Below are 24402 nucleotides of genomic sequence, written 5' to 3'. Positions count from 1 at the left end.
GGCACTAAATAGACGTGGGTCATTAAATCAGTCATTTCTAACGGTGTTGTTGACGCCGTACGCTGCCTCTCCACCGTTGACATGGGATTCCATGCAGAACAACGAGAGTCACGTTAAGCAACAGAGAGCAAATTATAAGATCTCTGGCTCACCAAAGAAAATGACAAAGACTGGTTTGCCCAAGATCCCAAAGACAATCCTTGGCCAGATGCCGAACGTGCTGCTAATGAATAAAAGTGGACATGCTTACAAGTTGCCCTCCGACCCCTTGCCCTAAAGCTGTGTCAGCACATTCAGTCCTTGAATTTGAGGAAAAGGGTCCTGAAAAGTTCTTGAAAAGTCCTTAAATTTGATGTCAACCAAGATGTGGGAACCCAGAAACTTTCTCTTATTTACACGTCTTGTCCATAAAATAATGAAAAACGTGAGAGAGCAATATGTGAAATATATATTTAGTTTTTGTCCACCATCGTACTTACCCCATAAAAATAAGTGGTCTTAAAATCCAACACAAACACCTGGAACCATAAAATCTCCATGTGCAAGCTGTGCAGATGTTGGTGTTGAGGAACAACACCTTGTTTTATTTAAATGCCGGCACAGATGGTGACGGTGGTGCATTTGTGTGTGAGTGGCCTGCTCTTACATGATGAACTTCTGCATTACCATTAATTTAACATGCCCATTTTGACTATAACGTTTAATAATGTAAAGTCTATCACAATCCATAACGTCAACGTTATTACACCATCAACAGTCGACGCCTTTAGAACTGGCTGCATGACACTCATGGGGAAGGTCTGCGTCTGTCCTCTCAGCGCTGTCATGGCCGTAGGTGAAGCGTCATGGACATCAGTGGAATAACTGTCACAGTCTTCAGCGTCATCAGTGAACTGCTGTGATCAAATGTGAGAGCAGGGCTCAACACTTTCATTTCAACATGTAGCTGCACTCAAACTGTTCAACGTAACGTCTTCAGTGCCACAATTTTAAGTGTTGCCTTTTTGTCATTTGTCACATATACATTCATACTGTGAAGAAGAAAAAGGTGCACAGTCGAGGTAAATGTTTGTCTTCATTAGAAGCACAAATATAGTCCATTAGTACATTACATACATAGTGATTATATGGTGTATACAGGCCTACATACAAACACACAAGGGCGTGGAGTGGCTATGTGGTTAAGACCATGTGTGCGAAAGACATCATGGTCACAATGGTCGCAAGTTTGACTCCACCCCTGGCTGATTGTACTCAATTCCATTGTAAGACGCTTTGGATAAAAGCGTCTGCTAAATGACATCTAATGTAAACTAAATGAATGGCAATGCAGACTTTATTCAATTATTACTTACTAACTCTATTGAAAATACGGAACAACTATACTATATAATGAATACTACTACAGTAGGGCTGTGGAGGAATCAATGCAGAGAAGTATTATTGTGTGGCAATAGCATTATGTGATTTTGTGACTTAAATATGGTGGTGATATCATATTGTGGCGTGTCTGGCGATTCCCACACTATACTGTACTGTACTATATTATACTGTACTATACTCTGTTGTACTGTACTATACTGCACTATACTATACTGTACTTTAGCGCACTGTACTATGGTGTAGTGTAGTGTACTATACTGTAGTGAGTATTGTCAGTCACCACCCCACCTGCTGAAGGATACTTTGTGTAGAGTATGTGAACTGTCAGAATCATTGATGGTAGTTGATGAACATGTTCAGTGGTAAACCATCATGTCTGTCTGCAGACAGTCATGACGTTAATGGTCGATAGTGAAGTTACAGGGTCATCGATGGTCACTGGTAAACTGTCACTGTCATGACTGTGATTGATGACTCGTCTGTCTGTCTGTCTGTGTGTCTGTGTGTCTGTCTGTGTGTCTGTCTCGCAGATACTGGTTTGCTGCAAGTGAATGCTGTGCCTCTGCACAACCAGGAGGACGTCTTACAGCCCAACCTTCATCTGATCGGCCGTCTCTTCCTCTCACGACCCATGAGCCACGCCTTCAACTGCGTCTTGCTCTTCCAGTTGTAAGTTACCATCGTGATTATCGGGCTATTATTCAGGCTAGCCCAGCCAACATGACCGATCCTATAATTTAATATACTGTTGATATAGAATACTGTATGCATTTCAAATATTTGGGGGTTGTGGTGTCTTATACGCACTCTTTCTGCACACACTGTCTTTAAACTCTTATATCTCTTACATAAAAGAAAGACACTCACAAGACTCATAGTAATGTTGGCGTATCTTCGTCAATATTGAAAAATAATAATAATAATATGTCTATATTAAACAGGAATTTTCACCAGATTATTGGAAAAGCTTTGTTCTGAAATAGTTCATCATTCTAGAATGTTTTTGTTCTGTGCATGTATGAAGTGTGACTACTTCCTGTTCCCACTAATAACAGTTGTGGAGAAACTAAAACTTAAAAAATGCTTAAAGCAAAGATAACGCAAAGACGTGTCTATTATTTTGAAAGAATAACCACAATAATAAAAGATATTATAAAGACATCTCTTCAATAAGAATAACTACTAAAACAAAATGTTTTATTTTCCTAAGAAAAACTGAAGGTGACACATTATTTGATTTAAAATCCCTGAACCTGCCATGAAGTGTTTTGACAGGAAGTGGTCACACTTTACATTATAGCAGACAAAGAACGTCAGAAAGTTGAATGGAGATATTGTTCTAGCCTCATGTACTTTGTGCCGCTCTCTTCCTGATTCATAACCATGTTATTCTCTCCACTGAATGAGGGCAGCTCTCCTGTGTGAAAACTGTCCTTGAGCTTCAAACTTTATATCATTGGCTTGTGCTGCACACTCGTCAGATGCTGAGGGTTACAAGCTCCAGCCAAATCCGGATAAAATATGATCGACCCTGCGGCGTCTGCAGTTGTCAGTCACTGTCTCTGTCCTTAATTCAAATGTGACACAGAGTGAATGAAACTAAACCTCTGTGGCGGTTTTATGAGGAAATGTTCTCAGTGACTACACAGAAAACACTATGCTTATACATCAACATCAACAACAACAACAACAAAAAACTTGCTTCTCTGCTATAAAACTAAAGTGAGGTGTGATTTCCCCTTAATGGGGACCTGCATTTGGTTTCTATGTCCTATCAATTTCACCACCGGCTCCAAACTAAGGGTCACTCAGAAAGAGCAATGGCGTGGAAAAGTCATTTTATATAGGCCTTGATGCATCGTCCAAACACATGGTTTTTGTTTGGTCACAACCGACTGAGGCCACCGGGGGCAGTGTCTCGTCTGTGGGGATTCTGTGTGGTTTTATATTGTTTTTTTGTGTAACACCTGCAGCGCTGACAGGATCATGTGTCTATTTGTGTGTTTATTGTGGTGTGTGTGTGTGTGTGTCCTCATGGGCACGCGGGGGAGAGGGGGGTTCAGCCACGGTGGCGGTGGAAGGTCTTGTTATCAGTGCGTGAGCAGCTCTGTAACGGCTGACCAATCGATAACTCCCTCATTGTGTTCTAGGAGGCTTAGTGGTCGATCAATGCCGAGGCCTGACCACACACACACACACACACACACACACACACACACACACACACACACTGAACATGACCTGTATTTTTTTAACCTTGATGTCCCTTGGTCTTTATGTACTCACCTACATGTTTGAGATACTGTACAACAGACATAAGGACACATTTATAATAAGTCCAAACACACACTTCATTGACTTGTGAGCCGTAGGTTCCCATGGTTAGGGGTGTGACCAAAGCAGGAAGCCATGAAATGATTAAAAATGTGGATAAAGGATTTTGTTTTATTCTAATGCTATAGAACATTTTAGGTACAACACAGCCATGTTTCCATCGACAGGACATATTTCTGATTTTGACATAGCTGGAAATTGGCAGAAATACGACAGGAATAGGACCAAAAAACTAGAGCCAACACAGTTTTCTCTTTGGAGACATTAAACGTCAAAAGGCTAGAAACACAGTTGAGTGTCAGCGGCGATAATACAGGCAACAGTGAAGCTTCTTCTTCCTCCAGTACTTCCAAACAATCGGACAACGCTGCACATGTCACATGTCACATTGTATTAGGCGCTTGATGCAGATGTACACACATCATAAGAGTTGGAATTTCAGTATGACTTCATAGAAGTGAAGTAAACTTGCAAATTTAAACATAAACTTATGTGAGGAATAATCTTCCTCCAACTTTGGCATCACAGTCTCTCAAATCTTTGCATCTTTGGAAAGTTAAAAATAAAAAAACCATTTGGCATGGACTGCTGTAGATGAGTATGAAACGTCCTAAACTAGTTGGCATCTCCTTTTTTTAAGACTTGAAAGAGAGGCGATTTTAAGAGTGTGGGAGTAGCTCGGCTCCTGAACAGCACTCAAATGAATTCACACTCTCAACAACCAGCTGTTGAGAGATTAGAGAGGCTTAAACTTCCAGGGAGCAGAGCAGATGTTGAGCGCCTTCTCGTCCGTCTCCGCGGATTGAAGCCTTTGCCTAAAACACCCATTTTCTGATGTTCGGTAACATCCTTTTGACAAAACTGCCTTGATTTTGTGATGCTCAAAGTTGACAGGGCCCAAACATTTGCTCTAAGAAGTTCCCGAAGGCAACTTTTGTTTTGAGCAGCGATGAGTGAGACGATGTGAGCGAGGCACTTTTCTGCAAACGAGAAATTCTAATTTAAAATAAGAAAAACTGAAATCACTTTGCGGTTTATCGCCTCAAGCACAAGTGGTGATGCAACATCATGAGCTTGTTCAACTCTTGACTTTATCTCAGAGTGAAGTAACTTGGACAGCAGATAACAGCAGCCATCAACTCTGCTGTACCAATGTGTACATGCCTGTGTATCTGTCTTGTATGTGATGATTTATACTATTTTATTGTCTGCTGCTGTACAGGAACATTTTATTTTACCTTACCTCACCTTATCTTTCTCTACTCTATTCTTTCTTTCTTCAGTATTTCTATTGGAATCAGTTACGTCTTAGCTGGCAGTGAGGCCTTTGCTGCTCTTTTTAACATCAGGTGAGTCACGTATGTTTTATCAAACGCCTTTTGATAATTATAACAACAATTGTTTCTTTTTTGAAAATATCTGAAAATGACAACAGTAATGTGATATACTGTTTATTATTAATTACTAAGCATGTTTCAAATCTTGCACTTTACCGTTTTTTGTCTTCCTGTGATTCCCACCTTCAGTCACATTTGATCGGAAACTCTTGGGGGTTACGTGACGTAAACAGTCGTTCTGTATATATCTAAAGACTAAAAAGTGAAATTGAACAGCGTGTTATTATCACAGTTTATCACACTCACACACACACACACACTCCTGTTTGCCTCTCTGCAGCCTATAATTACCTTTATCAGTTAACAGGACTAATTTACTTTGTCATGGCTCAGTAAATACTTAACCCTGATAATATTATCCACACTCTGCGGGTCGGTCCGCCTCAGCTCCACGCCCGGGCGCTTCACGATCGGCTCACTCGCTGTCAGGGGAGATGCTGCGATGCATTGTGGGAGTGGGAATGCGAAGTTATTGGAGTGAAAAAAACCATGGGCAGCCTGTTTTGGGATAAACCACCTCACTTTCCTCCACTCATCCCTATTCTCCTCTTCCTCCTCCTCCTCGTCTCCAGGGGCAGCAATCAATAGGTTACTAGAGGTCTCTGCACAAAAAAAACCCTCCTTTTCAGTCCCACTGCTGCAGAGGAGTGGGTGCCCCACTGAGTGCTGCAAGGTTTAAAACATCACCGAGGTTCAGCCTCAACCCATGGCCCACGTTATTGGGTCTTAACGCAGCATTTGAGACTGAAACGGTGCTTAATTTCATACAGCTTCAAATATCACAGACGTCAAACATTTTATTGTATCAAAAATATAAATATATTAATATATAATAGTGATTCCATGTGTGTAATTAAAATGAACCGACTCAACCTCGTTCCTACACGTTGAAGCTTCTCCAGTGAAGCCGCGTTGATAGAAGCATTTTCTATTCAGCAGCAATGGAACAGAGATTGGAAATAATTTAGTTTCACTTTGTGTTGTTGGATCTGCAGGATTGATGGAATGTTTTTGAGTTTAATGTCGCACTAAATATCTGCTCTGTCACGCAGCAGATTTACTGTGGCCTCAGTCTGGGAACAGTATGAGACATTTGTATCCCCAGAATGGAAAGAAAGAAGCAGGTTCTTGCTACCAAACCTACAGGGACAATCAGCATTTCTTTTATTCATTCAGTAGGTAGAGCACAATGATAAGTGCCGAACAGAGTCAGAGTCAATCGAGATACAAATTTGACCCGTAAATGTTGGTGGATGGAAAACAGACCACCTCATACTCCGCATGATTGGGAGGCTTATAGAGAGTAATGGCTGTAGTGGCTTGAATCGTGTGTCTTCTTGGAGGATCCGATCACGTATTCCTGACACAGAACTCAACCACAAAAGTGGCTCTTGACAATCAAATATGCCAAATCCAAAGATGCTGTGTGAAATCCACCCCATCGATCTGCCAGAACAGCTCTGATCTCCTGAATTCGCAGGTATATTCTCAGGATTTGCTCTTACCTACGATGTGGTCGCCATTGTAAACTGACATCATTTTGTTTTTGTGTCAATTGAATAATTCAATATGTGAATTAAAATGTGCCCTGATTTAAACTTTGGTGAAAGGTTTGAGTCGTGGCAGAGTAAATACAACTCCAGTCAGTTTTTTCTGTATTTAAGTGTAACTAAACCCCTAAACCACTTTATTTCAGGTGAAAACCAGTGTATACTGCATGGGTATTTGGTATTTTGCTGATCCAGGTGCAAATCTTCACAGTTTGGTTGTGATAAAAATCTGAATCTGGTCAAACACCTGCTATTGCATTCAAATGTTGCTATTGGCTTTCTTAGTCACCCTATTGTCCAACCAGCATGAGGCTTGTTGTCCCTGACTCCTCCCTTTTTTATAAGTGCCAGAGCTGTTGCTTCGTTGCTGTTCTCTCTGCACTGCTTGGAGCACAGTATGAGTGATTGAGAGCCTCAAAATCAAGCATTGGTTAGAGTTTGCCTCAAAAAAGGGATTTAGTTACACTTTTTAAGGAAGTGGTCATTGAGTCCACTGTACCAGTCAAGAGAGCAACTGGCTTTTTATCAACGTTTGGAGATATATATCATAGTGTTCATGACACAAGAATATTATAGATGGGGGCAACGTGAGAGAAATGTGTCAGGCTACACTTTTATCTGTGTAAAATATGTCACTTCTGTCACACTGTAAAAATGTCAGGTTGTTTGGTTGTTCAACAAAATGTCTCCATGTGTTTCCTCCACAGTCACATCTATGTGATTCCGGCCTTCACCTGGATTCTGACTCTTGCGATCTTACTGGGCCACACGGTCATTCAGCCCATCACTTCCCTGCTCACACTTCTGAAAGGAATCCTGCTGATTGTCACGGTAATTCGGATTTTAGTTCAGTCTTGTGGTGGAAAGTTCAAACTCAAACCTTGAAAACCTGTAAAGTTGAAAATACTGTATACAGTACAGTCTAGAAGCCCATCACACCATCTAACGTAATTACCCTGTGAGCCAGCAGAGGGGTCTTAAATCCACTCTGAATCCATTAGAACAATAACCCAGTGATGTTATGTTGTGCTCAGAACTAGGGATGAGCCGAAACGATACTCTGTGCCACTGAGTATCGTTTCGGCTCATCCCCATACTCAGCAACGAGGTTAACTTCTTAAAGCAGAACTATGCAGGATTGTTAACACAATTGAACAGCTTCAGAGTCATTGTGATGGTTCAATGGATTGTTCTGGGGAGATTGGGGGCTGTCTCCACTCCCCCTAGTGTCTGTTAGAGGAAAACCAGCCTTGCAAGAATCAGGAGGTCTCGCAAAGTCTTGGGTCTTGTGAGAAAAACACAAATTCCTTCATGGCGCTACACACACACACACACACACACACACACACACACACACACACACACACACACACTCACACACACACACCCTAGCTAAGATCAAGGCAACGTTAGTGACGTTGATCATGGCAGATCATGGCTGTTGGCTCCACCTGAGTGAAGCTGCCACAAGAGGCATCACACACAAGCGATCAACCTCATGTGACTAATAATGATGTTGTCACGTATGGCATATGTGATTATCTTCAAAGGAATTACATGTTACATAATCACAAACAAAAAACTAAACCAAAGAGATGAAAGTTTTGATGATTTCTGTTTTTTCTTGATCAATAATTAAACTATGAAAAGTTTTCCACAAAATAGTTAGGTGCCAAGTTTCCATTTACTTTTGATCAAAGGGCTCGACACTATCTCCTCTCACTTCTGTCTGTACCGATGATAAGCAAAGAGTTGACACTGTAATGTTATTTCCACTATTTGAAATTGAAGCGATTGTTTACAGTTTGTTCTACGTATGATTTATTGTTAAATCTTCTCTCCCTCTTGTTGTTTGGTTACAAAGACGAGATAAAAGTGTCCGCGAGTCTACTCTCACCTTCATGCTTCACACTTTCTAGACTTTTCGACTCGGTCTTTATTTGCTCGCTGACAGTGGATATCCTTGGGGTTGGCGGGCGCGCCTGCTGTGCATGTGTGCGAGGTCACACTGGTGAAATGGATGGTAGTGGCAGCGAAACACTTGTGGCCTCATGCAGACGCTGTGGTGCTTATTGAGCTCCAGCTGTGGCTGCGTGGCAGTTTGAGGCTTTTCCAGGTCAGAGAGGATCAACACATCGAGGAGCGAGAGCAACATGAACAGGAAGTCGTTAGGTTTCAACTCCATCACATCGCCCACAAGGTTACAACGCTCACTGCTCCTGGTCATAAGAGTTAATCAAAGATATTCATTATTATATAAATTATTATATTATTTAAATATTTAGTTTTTGGATATAATTTACATGTGACGTCATACTGTTCTACTGTACAATACTGTTAGTTTTGCTTGGGGACGTGTGAATGCCTGCTTTTCAAATTGCTACTTTCATATGCATTAATTATTACATATAATTTACAGGGCGCTTTAAGCTTCTTGGGATCGGCACAGGCATCATTCAGTTAGAAATGTGCATTCTTCATCCTTTTTCTGTAACATTTAAAGGTGTTAGTGACAAATGGAAGAACCCTCCTCCTAACACACTGTAACTCAGTGTCTGTTGGGGAACCGTGATTTTTGACTTTGGCTTCATCAGTGCACAACGGTCAGGTAGATCAGGACACACAGAGGATTCCAACAAATGAGATAAAACAGCGTTTAAAATGCAGCTTTCAGGAGCTTTAGATGGGTTCGCCTTTTTCTCTCCTATCAGTTAGCATTTAAATACCACATGATGTCATTTCATAATCATCACTAGTCAGCAATGTGTGTCTTTGAACGCTAGCGTTCATGTTACTGTAGCACCTCTTTCCGTCTTACTAAAACATTTCTTACTAACTTAAAAAAAGAGATGCTCCAGTCGCTGGTGAAATGCTGACACAGCGTTTCACTGCTGCTTTTCCACTGTGACAAGTTTGGTCTCAATTCTTTCATTACATAAAAACCTCCCCGGGGACAGAGTTCTGCCTTTTTCTTGTCTGCACTCACAGTTTTATACCACGTCAGTCACTGCTGCAGGGATGACAATCAGTGTCAGATTATTAAATCCCATTTTCTGCTGGATTACAAGACAAGTGGTTAAGTCGTGTGTCATCTGCTGGGAGAATGAGAATGAAATGAATGAACCACCTTTGTAAATATCTAACGGTAACTCACTGAGTCATCACTCTTGTAGTAGCTTCTATGATTTATATTTTGAGTACAACAGTGCACTTTTAATGTGAGGGTCCAGGATTCAAGTCGAGCCATAATCTTTGCTAAAATCCAAAACTCTAGCCGTCGTTCCATCGGGTGACACGCTTTGGTACGTGTTTTTTTTTGCGTTGCCTTTTAGGAATAGTACCAAAATAAGCAGCCCTACCGTTGTATTTTGGGTATCCTTCCCTACTGCCATGCTGCTGGAGTGAAATGGTAGTAATGATACAGTCAGGGCGGACCTTACCGTATCATTTTACAAACATCACAAACATCTGTGCTCGTATGCTACTGTGATGTTGAATGAACAGACCAAATGTCCTGGCTTTAGCTCGTCTCTCTGCACACCAACATCAGATCAATGAGGAGCCAGAGAGTGGAACCTTTATGACTCCCTGAAGGATCCGCTGTCCTTGACGAATAGTGAAATTGGATGGATAGATTTTAGATTGCGTTGATAACACACACACACACACACACACACACACGGCAGTGAAACACTGTAAAAAACTCCAGCACAGACGTGTTGGTTATTTTCTCGCCTTTTCTGAGGTTTATTGTCATAAATGGAGCCAAAGATAAAACCGTCGTTAAACCCTGTCATCGTAAACGCAGCAATAATTTATGTTTTTCGGTTGTTTCATTTACATCCTGGTGATGGAGACACATACACTCAGAAAGTGTGTGTGTGTGTGTGTGTGTGTGTGTGTGTGTGTACACAGCCACATACACACACTCAGTGTGAAAGAAATGTGTCCTACAGCTAAGTCCCAAACGGAGGTGGGGCACTAAAATTTAGAGCCTCGGTTGTGGAGCAGGACATTGAGAGTCGTTCCCTCCACTACTCTGCATCAATATGAGAGAGGGCCGGGTGGGCAAGGCCAACTGCAGCAGAATAAAACACACACACTATCGTCATTTATGGCCGAGCAAATGTTATTTTTCTCTTTATGGCCGAAATATTAATGTTTCTATCTTGGTGTACTTTGAAAGAAAACAGCAGTTTCCAGGACCTGAGCTGCCAAGATAGAGAGGGAGAACGAGAACAGTAGAGAGGGAAGGGGCGTGTATATATACACATACTGTATATAGTTATATAGCCTCTTTCATAAACCCACTAAAATGAGTCCGTTTACCTGGTATTTTTACCAGCATTCCCAAAGCCAGTGGTGTCCATTTACTGTGGATTTCCTCTTCTCTTAAATTAAAACTGTACACATGCATTTATGTAACTTGAGTGACTTCTGCAGCTATCAAGTATTTCCTGCAAATTAAAAAATGTAACTCACACATGCTAGAAATAGGTCATATCTTTAAAATTCATTCTTGCAATAGAATATGTAATAGTTAATGTTTTGATGGTGATTTGTGGTAATGCTCCATTATTTTTAATCGATTACACTCAATATTAACCCAACATTGACTCAGGTTAGATATTTTCAGTCTGTGATGACTGCAAACATCAAACCCAGCATTTTAGACATAGACATGTAGTCTTTATTCTATGAATATCGAAGAAATATCATAATATTAATGAAATCAACTCCTGATTATTTGTGTTACAGCAGATTTGACTATGTTGTCAGAGTCCGGTGAGAAGCACGCTCAGAAGGAGTCTTAACTTAGAATTAGAAAAATGAGACTTATTGCCATATTGCCCAGCACTGCACTGATGTCACTTTCTTTATGATTTATCCTCTAAACCGAAGTTGTATAAATCGTTATAATTCTCATTTGTGAATAATAAAACATTTCTGACTATTTGACATTCCTAATATTATTTTTGTTAGATTTGTTATACAGTCACATTTTTATTGTGTGCATGTGTTATGTAATAAATCTTAAGTAAAACATTAGAAAAAACAATTCTGCTAATATCGCCTGCGACCCATCTGTGAGTTTGGACCCTGTCTCTGGCAATAAGTGACATGAACTGTTCATTCTATAAAATCAAATCAGTCGTACAGAGCCAGTTCCTCACTTCTGCTCAGATGTTCCTCTGTTTCCACCACAGAGCTGTTTCCTCATCATTCTCCATTGTGCTCCTCCTCCACTTGTGTGGCTCTGCGCTAACGTTGTTACCGGATCCTCCAGTTCTGCTCTGCTGGAATACGCTTGATTTTGTGTCTTTGTTGTTGCCATTAGACCTCATTGATAGTGGAATTGGATTCAGCTGGCTGCTCCACAGATGAGCCGCCGTCGCTGCCTCTGCTGTGTCATTTGCCATAACAGGAAGCTGCCACTCAGCTCTTTGTTGTACTTCTCCACAGCCAGTCCACTAACATGCACACATTCCATCAACTTACTCTATGACGAGCTCCACATTCAGTTCAGGCCTTTGCTGTTTGTCAAAGGAAATACTGCAGTTTTTTTTCTAGGCTCCTGAATTCAGATCAGCCTCCAAACGTCTGCACATGGGATTCAATGTTTTACACCTGACATTTTCCCTTTTATAAATCTAATGTTCAGTAATGTTGCTGCTAGAAGCTGCTGATCGCGCCGAATACCACACGACATCAATATCTCCCCAAGCGGCGCGTTGATATGAAGCATTAAGGTCGCTGTGAAAAACACCCGTGTTCAGGGTGGAAATGTGTTGTAATTCTAATTCTAGGAGCGATGAGCGACATATACCCATTCACCCCAAACAGCATAATGAGGTTTACATCTGCTGCTGTACGAGCCGTCATCTCAGCACATAGCATAATGTCGGGGTTTTGAATTTGCAGAGATATGAAAAGTATTCCGGTTCAAAGTGGAATAAAAAAAAACTATTATACTGTAAATCACTGATTATTTAACATTACATTTTTATGCTTGTATTCCTTATTTTTTAGAATTAGAGTGTCTGTCTATCTACATGTCAACATGTATATTTGGCCTTCATGGCATGAATGACATTTGCATGTCTGGTAGTTTTTGTTTTTTTCAGAGTACATATTTTTATGACACCACCGTAAACATCCATCCTTTGTCTACAGCTTTATTCTCACACTCCCTCTCTCCTGACCGTGCATTTGTTTTGAGTGTAGCTGGCGAACACAAGCAGTGGAGCCGCGTCTGCGCAGGTTGGCATTTGTTTTACATGCTTCTGTGTTTTTCAACTCTCGCTATTTCAAAATTCTATCGCTGCCTTGACCTTATAGCCGGTACCTGGCTAGGTGGTGTGAGCGTGTGCGTGCCGTGCCGTGCCGTGCCGTGCCGTGAGGCAATTTGTGTTTACCCAAGAGTTTGTGAGACCTCCTGAACCTGAGGACTCCGGGTGTCAAAACCAACTATTTAACCATCACAATGACTTGAAAGCTGTTAAATTGTCTAGTGTCTAGTAGCACTGAGTGGGCGTTCCCGCTACGACACTGCATGCCACCCTTTTTGTCTTTATCTGTGGTGTTAACTGAGGAGAGGCTGTGAGCCATGTTTCTGAAGGAGAGGATGACATTTCTGTCGTGAGGTCATATATGTTTAAACGATGCCAGAGGAGCTGCCGAGGAGGGAAAGACCAGAGAAACACAGACTCACCCCCGTGATGGAGATGATGCAGATAAATGTCGTCAGGTTAGGGCAGGACATCGTACGGCGCTTAATTTCATACAATTTACAACATTCTAGTACACAATTCAGATTTGAGGCCAAACTCTGAAATCCAATAGCAACATCGAACACCTTTGATAGTACTGGGTTGTAAACAGGCCGATTGGGGACATTTGAGGCAACATATGCGATTAAAGCACTAAAAATGTTGGTTCTGATGTCATGGGGACATCTGACTCTAAATCAACTTGTGTCGTCACAGTTACTTAGAAAACTGTGTCTTTTTTGATTGTTTTTTTAAGACTATCCAGAATACAAGAAGAAACCCTGGTGTGTGTGTGTGTGTGTGTGTGTGTACACATCATTTCCATACTTACTCAAAATAAAAATCGAATGCTGTGCTCTCCCTTTGATTACCTCCCTTCAGAGGAGCATAAACCTAAATAAAGCTGACGCTAATTTATTCCAGTTTCCAAACAGTGGCCTCAGGGAGAGTGAGAGAGTGTCTCCACTGTGAAAAACACTGAGAAAGTTAGATTGGTTTGTTTGTTTGTTTGTTTGTTTGTTTGCAGTAAACAACTTTCTAAGTTGACAGATGTTTGGGACAGGATTTAAATAACGTCTGTGACGGGAGGAACAGGACGGAAATGTAATCAACAGATTTATTGATTAGGACTGATTTAATAAACCACATGATGAGTTTCACACATACACACTTCTGCATATTTGTAACAGTGTGTGTCTCGGGCTGGAGACGGAAATGGATGTTGTCTCTGAGTCTGGACAGTGAAGTTGTGTTGAATTGTTGAATTGCCTGAAACCTGTATGTCTTGAATGTCTATCAGGGTGGCAAGTTCTTCTCTGAGGAGTTTATGGTCTCGATCACAGAGGTCAGCTCTTCTCCAGTAGAGCAAATTCCATTTCTCAAGAAACACTTTCCAAATCCCTTTAAATGATTTGGATTCTTTCCTAGGTTTGATGCAATAAGTAATCCTTCCAGCAGATTCTGGCTTTCCCTGAAGGTCTATTTCCAGCTAGACATGCTAGGTGATCCTCCTGATGAAATACCCAAACCACATCAACTGGCTTGTTTTGTTTTAATGGAGTAGCATCTGGACACTGAGCTCGAATTCCTCTAAGTTTGAGCCCAGAAAACAGGAAACAAAGTGCTTCTGCTTGTGTCCACAATCTCTCTCTTTCTGTTTTTTTACTCTGCTCATGTCCATTTTCCACTGTCTGTCTTCAAGAAGCTCTTGAAGACCCAGCTCTCCCAAGAGCATCTTCTGTCCTAGCAATTACCCCTGCCCCCTCCCCTGCTCTTGCATCTACCTCGGCACTCTCACCCTCCAACAGTCCACTGTTCTTATCGAGTGTAGTTCTTTCCAAGACTTCCTCTATGTCGCTTATTTCTCTTTTGTAAGTCGCTTTGGATAAAAGCGTCTGCTAAAGGCTTCAATGTAAATGTCACGTCAAAGGGATTATAGATAAGGAAATGCTTTAGGACTTTCTGCATCCCATGAATGTGGGTGCATCTGTGGGCATGGTTCCATAGGGGTCACACGGTTCACGTGGTTCTTTGCAGTAAGGGGACCTGACTTTGTGCCCCGATCAGAACAAGTGCCTCTCTGCATGGAGTTTGCATGTTCTCCCCGTGTGTGCGTGGCTTTTTTTCGGGCGGCATGGTGGCGCAGTGGTTAGTAGTGGTGGTTAGCACTGTTGCCTCACAGCAAGAAGGTGCTGGGTTCAATTCCTGGTCTGGGACCTTTCTGTGTGGAGTTTGCATGTTCTCCCCATGTCTGCGTGGGTTTCCCCTGGGCTCTCCAGTTTCCTCCCACCATCAAAACATGTTAGAATGTTAGTTACATTCGGTCAGGTTGGTCCCTTGTGGCGGCGCGCTCAGTCGCAGCGGCTCTCTGATCAACCCTCCATCTGACCTCGACATCTCGTTGTACAATACCAGTATAATGACAATAAAGATGCTTTCCTTTTCCTTTTTTTTTGCTTTCCTTTCCTTTCTCCAGGTTCTCCGGTTTCGTCCCACGGTCCAAAAACATGCAGATTTAGGGATTAGGTCAATTGGACCGTCTAGATTGACCGTGAGGGTGGATGGTTGTTTGTCTCTGTGATGGGCTGGCCCTATGTCAGCTGAGATTGGCACAGTGCCCCTGGTGTGGAGGATACAGCGGTAGAAGATGGATGGATTCTACAGCAGAAGTTCATCCCAATTTATATGTCCTTGAATACTTTGAGTGATGGTTTGCATATGTGACCTCAAGCAAGGTTACGGTATTTGTGTTGTATAATTTTTTGCAAATCAAGAGTGCACCACTGACTGGAGTGGAAAGTGTTGTGCTAGAGGAAGCATGTTTAGTGCTTACAGTCCACATCTGTCATTCACCACCACAGACACATCACACCTGGACAGACACAGATGCTGAAAGTGATGATCCAGCCCTCATGTCTTACAAAGATGATACAGAGATGCTGCTGGACAAAGTCAAACAGATGCTCAAACCATTGTTTAACAGCACGGTGCAGATACACCCACGTACTTTCAAACACAATTCTCTTCTTGTTCACTCTTCAGTCGAGATACTAATTTTCTCCTTGAAATACGTGTTGTGGAAGACTTACTTTCACTCATGTGAAGAGGAAAATAGTCCATCTTGTTCTTAAGTTTTAATACCGTCTCCCTCTTGGTTGCCAGGTAACAAGAACTGTATGTGCCAAGTAATGAAGTCACACTGTGGCTTCTTTTCTTTCTGATGCTTTTTTTGTGAAATAGGATTGAAGGAAGCTTTGGCCATTACTGGAACACACACACACACACACACACACACACAGAGAGCAAGGTTTGCACAGCTATTCTTCTGAGGACACTGCATTGACCTCTATTCATTTGGACAGTCTAAACAAAGCCTAAACCCTAACCTTAATCATAACCAGCTAATGCCTAACCCTAACCTTAACCGAACCACAATTCAAATCTTATCCCTAAACTTAAGCAGTTCAACATTTGGACCATGTTTTGGTCTCTATGGGGACTACTGGTCCTGATAAGGTCAGTGTCTTTGTCAGAAACAGTACACACACACACACACACACTCTCACTTACTTTTAAATGAATCTCATGCACTGGGCTGTGGGATTGTGTTGGACGGGAGATTATTCACAGAGAATCGACTACAATTTCACGGCTTTGTGGAAATAATTAGCATGACATTTATTCAGGCTTTGTAATTGGTTAAGACTCCAGACCCTCACCTCTAATAAAGTTGTCATTGAACCTTTAATGCCGCAGGTTCCCGTGACAGCAGGGGAATACTGCAGCAGCCTGGTGCAGGGTGATCAAACCACGAGGACAATGCAGCCTCGGTTATGTTATGTGTGTGTGTGTGTGTGTGTGTGTCTGTGTCTGTGTCTGTGTGTGAGTGTCGTCTGTTACTGAACACACATCAGAAGCAATCTTACTTGTCTCCATCTTTCCTCTGCCTTATCACTACTCTCTTAGTTTTTTAAGTCTTTTCCTTTTATCCTTCACCTCCATTACTCGTGGTGGTTTGGGCTTTACACACACACACACACACACACACACACACGTCCTCTGGTCTTCAGTAAAGCCAAGTTCACGCTGCACAGTTTCCTAAAGTCATAGGATCATTGTACATTTCACACTTCACAATCTTCTGACTGACTGTCCACCAAACCACATGTGGTCACGAAAAACATGCGAGAGGTGATTCCTGCGTCCAAGTGGATCACGGAACTCTTCTTGTAGCTGCGCTGTCCCTTGATCACTGCCTTTCTTTAGATGTTGTGTTGATACTTCTCTCCATCCTTCACTTTGAAGGAACTTTCTTGTCTTCTTCGGTTTTCAGTCATCGACGCCCTGCCACACATCTGCCACACATCTGCCACACATCTGCAAGCCAGTGTCAGTAACAGTGTCTGTGAAGAGTTCACAGTTCAGACTATGAGGTAAATGGTGATTTGTCTTGTTTGGTTAATTGGTTTTGTTTGGTTGGTTGGTTGGTTGGTTAGTTGTTTTTGGTTGGTTTGTTTTGGTCAGTTTTTAAACATGTATTTAGTTTGGTTGATTTTGGTTGGTTTTTGGTTTGTGTTGGTGAGTTGGTTGGTTATTTCAGATCAGAGCCCTGATCTGGGGCCATTGTCTGTGTCGGCAGGGTTCAAATCGAATTGTTGGTTAGTTGGTTAATTGTTTTGTTGTTGTTATTGGTTGGTTTTATCTTAGTTGGTTGGTTGGTTTTTGTTTGTTTGGTTAATTTGTTGGATTAGATGTCTGGTTGGTCATTTTTGGTTGCTTGGTTGGTGTAGCGACTGTAGAGGTGAAACAATTACTCGATGAATCGATTTATTAATCTTTTTGTAAATTAATCTTCAACTATTTTGATAACCGATGTCTCAGTTTGAAGCTTTTTTCATGATTAAAACAAGCCCTAACCCTAACCCTAACCCTTCTGATCGTTTCAGCTTCTTAAATGTGAATCTTTTCTCTCCATATAACACTGAAATCATTTAAAAACTGAATCATTTTGGTTTGGGGACAAAACAAGACATTCAAGAACATCATCATTTCCAGGTTCGACAAACACTGATCAACATTGTTTAGCATTTTCTGACATTTTACAGACTAAACGATTACTCGATTAATCATGAAAATAAGCGACAGATTAATAATGGTTAGTTGCAGCTCTAAGCGACTGCGATCAGGACACTCAGTGTCTGCGAGTGTAAACTGGGCTCAGATTAAAGCTGCTGATGGTTCTGATGAGTATGTTTAGGCTGAAGGACAAAAGTATTGATTTTTTGTTAAGTCAAAGCTGTGAGAGAACTTCAACAGCATTAATAAAACTATTGATTTTAAATCTTAACAGCAACAAAATCAATTTACAGTTAGTTAGAGTTAGTTTGAAGCCACAATAATGTCTGATCATTTCAAAGTCTATCTTTACTTCAACTGAATTTAGATTTTTTTTTTTACTGCTCTTTGAAAAATGAGCACAGTTTTCTTCCAACAGCTGTTTGTTTGATTGATTGATGTTGAGTTTAACAAGTGACTCTTCGACCCTGCGATTCACACATGAAATGAAAAACTAATAAATGTTTGTGTGTGTCTTGCTGTGGAAGGTTTCCTGACTTTCCCACGTGTCCCCTTCCTTCATGTTAGTTCACTTTCATCTTGATTTTGACCTTGACTGAACGAATGTCACCTCACCTGTCACAGAAGGCCTGTGTGTGTGTGTGTGTGTGTGTGTGTCTCAGGTGGCTGTGACATTCGCAGTGGGGTCAGAAGTCGGCCTTCAAAGCAGCAATGACTTCAGTCAGATGGGGAAACCTTTTCTAATGGGCACAGTGGCTCTGGGTGAGAATCAATCCATCATCTTTTCTTTCCTTTTTTGATGTGTTCTTTGACTTTTTAGTTTTAGTTTGGTCCGTGTCTATCTGCTATTATGGAGGGAACGGTCCATTACTGCATGTGCTTTAGTGTAGCCTGCCTTTGCTTTGAGATCGTCTTCATAAGTTCTAGCATCATTCATTAGGGTCGGGCACATTATGAATAAATAACTCACAATAGGTGAATTGTGCTAAATATCCATTATTAGGATTATTGTGAATGGGTGACATACAGTCCTGGTGATTTATTTTGAACTGTTATAAGGGGGAGCACTTATCCTGTGTTTGATTCATCACTTTCAATTGTTAACTAAAATATGCTGCATGTATTCTATAGGTAAAACACACAAATGTGTTTCTGTTCATGTTGTGCACCACATTTATTTTTATGATCATTTTAAATTCTCATCAAAACATTGTCTATTGTGAACGTTGATGGTGTTCACGTAGGAAAGGAAGAAAAATAGAATTCTGAGATTTACCTGCTGTTCTATTTTTGTCTCAACAGGAGGGATCGTGAACGTGATGCCTTTGCTTTTCTCCCAGATCTCACACAACAGAACACAGGTGAATCTTCTCCTCCACATCACGGTGATCTGTGGACTCAAACAGCTGAATTCAGGAGGTGCTGCGGTGTTATTCTTCAGCATTACTTCACTCAGGAAGAGTGGAAAAGCTGAGATTACCGCCTAGTTTATCTCTCTGACCTGGCTGGTTGTTAGAGACATGTCACACTGAGCAGCGTCTGCTGTTAAATTATAGTTCTCTACTGAAGCTGTTCCCAAAGTGCTTCCTACCAGATAGTTGTCTGTGTAGATTCTCATTTATCCATGTCATACTTGCTGTTGTGTGTGCCATGTTTCGTGCAGAGAAACACACACATAAAAAACTCTGGTGCGTCTGATGATGTTACAATCGTGTCTGTTCAGCCTTTAAAATCTAAACCTCAAAATGTCCGTATGTTTTTTTTTTTGCTTATTTGAACCAAAAAATGTCCAGAGAGTAAGTTTTTCCCCATTTTTCCAGAGCAACTTTCAATATCTGGCAGTTATTCACAATGAAGAAAAACATAAAGTTTGATTTGAAAAAAAACACTGTAGGTGTACATGAACACCAGATTTTGTGTGTTAAAGTAGAAATTTGAAAAAATGGAAACTATGTACAGGCGTTTTTCCTCTCTGGTGACAAAAACACTGATTCGCTGGCTTCACGCAACAGTGCGAGTGAAATTACCGTATTAACCACACGTTGGATTTGACGTGCAACTTCTCAGCTTTCAGAAACCGTCACGTAATTACGATAATGCAAATTGCGTGTGTGCAAACGCGCTGTCTGCGATACGATCTGTGTTAAAAAAATAAAACCCTCACACTACAAGATCATTTAACTAGATAATCTGTTTAAATTAGCCTAAAATCTAAAGGCACCACAGTTCCCAGCCCGGCTAAATCTGGAAATAATAGAAGAAGCTAATTCACAGGAGACAACAGTGACAAAATGGGGCCAGTACATTTTTTAGACTGATTGTATGCTCTATCAGCTTAAGGAATTGAATATTTTAAAGCTCATTGACAGTGCTCAACATGCTACATATAGGTCGTATGCAGGAATTACGACCTATCTTTACATTTTCAAAACATGCGCCCCTAGTGGTTGTATACATAACAGCAACCACGTCCGCCTTAGACGCCGTATCTAGTGGCTTCGCCGATGTCGGCACCGGCAGTCGGCTCAGTAGCGAGTGCGCTGCGCTGGAGCACGGTCGACAATGGTTCGGTCCCTAACTATACCACCTTTTTAATATTTGTTTTATTTTTACTACCTAACCCTGTCTTTTTGCCCTAACCCTACCCTCAGTAACATCTGTGCATATTCGAGTTGGAAAATACTACCTTTACGTCGCATTCAGGGGTTTGAAAAAAACGACCCACAGACACGTTTTCAGAAAACGACCTATATGTACGTTTCAGTTGGAGGACATGTTGCTACTATATGTACAGTCATGCAGAAACCCAAAGTGTCTCTGTGTCGTATGTCCCTGGCTTGAGGCACTCAGCTGATCTCAGCTTGGGGCCCCGGAGCAGTTTGCCCACCTTGTTGTCACACCCCTGCCTCATGTGGAAACAACTCTAATATTTATGTCTCGCTCAGAGTGATGTTGATCTCACTCCTGCTCATGCAGCTGTTCCCTCCGCATCGTACAGCATGTGCACTTTGGTGCTCAGTGGTAGAGCGAGTTGTCTTTCAGCTCAAAGGTTGAGGGTTAGATTCCTGGCTCAGCTGGTCTACATGCTGATGTGTCCTTGCTCCTGACACCCATGCCGGCAGCGTATCAATGGGTATGTGTGAGTGGATGCTTGAATGGCAAAACTGTATCAAGACTAGAAATCGCTATATAAATACTTAATGCCATTAAGATGCAGGCAGGTGCATTGAGATACGATCGTTGCTTTGAAGATGAATAAGTACCTGTGTGTTTACATGCTCCTCACACATGTGCAGGCCCGGGGTTGGTGCTGCTGCGATGCCTCAGTGTCACACTCACAGTGTCTGGCTCCTGATAATATAACAAAAAGTGCATCATCGTCCTTGACATGATTTATATTTTTGGAGATTATTGTCTCAGAAGAGCATTTTACATCATGCACAGATAAGCGTGCAGAGAGACTCGGGCCCACCAGGATCAAACCCGTGTCCCTGTCAAAGTGTTCTGTCGTGCATATGAAGTAAAGTAGTTTATGTGATGTTGCTGCACATGTTTTAGGATGATATGATCAGGCTGCCTCTGTGGAGTGATGTCACCACTTGTTTTTATTTCAGATCCTGTGGTTTCGAAGAGCGGTTCTTGGTGGTTTGACGACCTGCACCATCCTCAACATCCTTTGGTGAGCACATTGTTCTATTGCTCCCCTGTCTAACCTCACCGGTGTTTGCCCTCATGGGCTTCCCATGTAACTGTAAACATATAGGACCTGCACCATTTCCCCACTTCAAGCTTCATAGTACCCACTTAGTACCCACTTAGTACCCACTTAGTACCCACTTAGTACCCACTTTGTACCCACTTAGTACCCAGGTGAGCATGGGCTTGACACAGGTGGGGGCACCTTGAAAACCACAGACAAACCCACTTGGGACCCATATTGTCATGCCAAATATAACCTTAATGGAGCCCGCATGGACATGCTTGCTGGGTCTAAAGTGATAGTTCAGGTTTATAAAGTGTGGTTCTGTGAGGTACTGACTGTGTCATGCACTTCAACTGAAAACATGGTACACGGAACACAAGGAAAACTGATTTCATCCACTTAGAAAGCGGCTGACATAATAACCTCTAAGATATTGTAAGAATGTTTTTAATGTGACCATTAGACAGCCCTCTCTGTCTGGAAACTGAAGTTTAGAAATGGCTCATTCTCCTGCACCAAAGTCCATGAGACAATTGTTGTTTATTGTCTCATGAGGACACAGGAGCTGCTGGTCTACTCCTACATTGTTTGGCAAGTTCATGTCACTTAGGTTAATATGAACAAAGGATTTCAATCACAGAAGCCACAAAATAACACATTTGTACTCAGTGATGGAGGCAGCAGTGGATCAACGACTCACTACAATTATAAATATAATGTTGATATAATGATTCCACTTCACTATAGAAACACCTGCTCCTCTGTCAGGAATGATGGAGGTAGAAGATCGTGTCTTCCTACTAATTTTCAAGACCAGATGTGAAGCTGTGTTTTTGCTGAAGCCTGAAGTGTTGTCATGTTTACAGAACATTTCAAAAAAAGTGCCATTAAAGCCACAATGTGGAAAGTTTTGAAAATTTAGTGCCACCGAGTATCGCAGTCACATGTGAACACACTGCTGCAACATCTGGGAGACAGAGACCGAGAGGTTTGAGGAGATTTGGGCTGCAGCCAGGACGGCACAACAAATCTGGTCGGCGGTGACTCGAGGCCGTTTGGCATAAAAATCATCCACAGGGAGCAGATGCACCAGAGAAGACAGACCATCCACAACCTCTCCAAACACACTGCACTTCTATGTGCAACACGTTCAAACGTTCTTACTCTCCTTGCTGTCATTTCCAGTGATGAAGGTCGAAATAGTCACTCTGAGTCTGTTGTTTAGTGTTTTTTAGGTTTTTAGTTGTGTTATTTACAACTGCAAGTGTCAGTGAAGTGAATATACCACTTCCTTTGTGGATTTTGTGTGTGCATGTCCATATGTTAATGTGTGTGATCTTGTATGAGTGTCTTATGAGGACCAAAACATGTATAAACCATAGAGAGTAGGGGTGTCACGATCTTGATTGTAAATCTAATATCGATCAAAACTACGTCACAGTCTCAGCCTTTGAAAGCGTCCTTCAGGCGCAGTCTTAGCATTGTAGCCATTGTAGCACGACTACACGTTACCTCCTCCCGCTAACCTGCTGCAGACTTATAGTAACCATGGCAACTGCTGATTTGGGGCGACACATCAACCGAACTCGAACCCCCTCCTGCTTCTCTGAACTCACTGGTGTGTAAATATTTTGCATCTCTGTACAAAAACAGCTTCTGTCTGTAGCTATAGACGTGTTTGCAGCATCAGACATGTGACCTTATTCAGTGGTGGAAAACCCTTAAACCCTAATTAACATACTGGAACCACGCTATGCAGTGCTTAGTAGTGGTGGTTAGCACTGTTGCCTCACAGAAAGAAGGTGCTGGGTTCAATTCCTGGTCTGGGACCTTTCTGTGTGGAGTGTGCATGTTCTCCCCATGTCTGCGTGGGTTTCCCCCGGGCTCTCCGGTTTCCTCCCGCCATCAAAACATGTTCAAATGTTAGTAACGTTCAGTCAGGTTGGGCTGTTGTGGTGGCGGCGGCGGCGCGCTCAGTCGCAGCGGCTCTGATCAAACCTCCATCTGACCTCGACATGTCGTTGTGCAATACCAGTTGTTGTATAATGACAATAAAGATGCTTTGCTTTCTTTTCACATCTTAAGACAAAGCTGTTTCCTCCCATGTATGATCACGTTTATTGGAGGTCAGTGCAGATTTAAGGAATCTTAACAACAGATTCAGAGCAACAGAGAGTTACATGACTCTCATGACTTCAATTCTGTTTACAGTTAGTTTCCAGTTGACTGGTTATTGTTAGTTATCATGAGTTAACCCAATGGCCCTGGACACTGCTATTAGAGAGTGAGGACATTTTGGCTGGTCCTCACGTTCTTATGGTGTAGGGTTAGGTTAGCGTTCAGGTAACAGGCTAGCTTAGGTTAGCATTATGTCTGGTGTCCTCAATAAAAATGCTGTACAAACAAAATATTAGCAGCGATTGCATCACCTCGGTGTGTGTGTGTGTGTGTGTGTGTGTGTGTGTGTGTGTGTGTGTGTGTGTGTGTGTGTGTGTGTGTGTGTGTGTGTGTGTGTGTGTGTGTGTGTGTGTGTGTGTGTGTGTGTGTGTGTGTGTGTGTGTGTGTGTGTGTGTGTGTGTGTTTCACGAGAGAGGAGAAAGAAAGCGATGGAGCACCTCACTGATTTTACATGTCTGAGTCAATTTACTAGAGTTGAAGTTCTGCTCAACCATGAAAGCGGTTGTGTAAAA

General features: G+C 41.9%; 1 protein-coding gene across 3 annotated transcripts in view; it reads left to right on the top strand.

The window, feature by feature from the left end:
- si:ch211-51h4.2 (uncharacterized) overlaps positions 1 to 24402 on the top strand; it is a 98545-nt gene that overhangs the window by 9948 nt on the left and 64195 nt on the right. For all 3 annotated transcript variants that reach the window (XM_058637489.1, XM_058637488.1, XM_058637490.1), the window contains exons 6-11: positions 1914 to 2052; positions 5001 to 5066; positions 7372 to 7495; positions 18672 to 18771; positions 19312 to 19370; positions 21624 to 21688. In XM_058637489.1, coding sequence (XP_058493472.1) covers positions 1914 to 2052; positions 5001 to 5066; positions 7372 to 7495; positions 18672 to 18771; positions 19312 to 19370; positions 21624 to 21688 — 553 coding nt within the window. The remainder of the gene's footprint in view (positions 1 to 1913; positions 2053 to 5000; positions 5067 to 7371; positions 7496 to 18671; positions 18772 to 19311; positions 19371 to 21623; positions 21689 to 24402) is intronic.

The sequence above is a fragment of the Solea solea genome, chromosome 9, assembly GCF_958295425.1.
Source record: "Solea solea chromosome 9, fSolSol10.1, whole genome shotgun sequence".
Lineage (NCBI taxonomy): Eukaryota > Metazoa > Chordata > Actinopteri > Pleuronectiformes > Soleidae > Solea > Solea solea.
The sequence above is the reverse complement of the archived record's forward strand: the minus strand, read 5'-3'. Positions and strand labels throughout refer to the sequence as shown.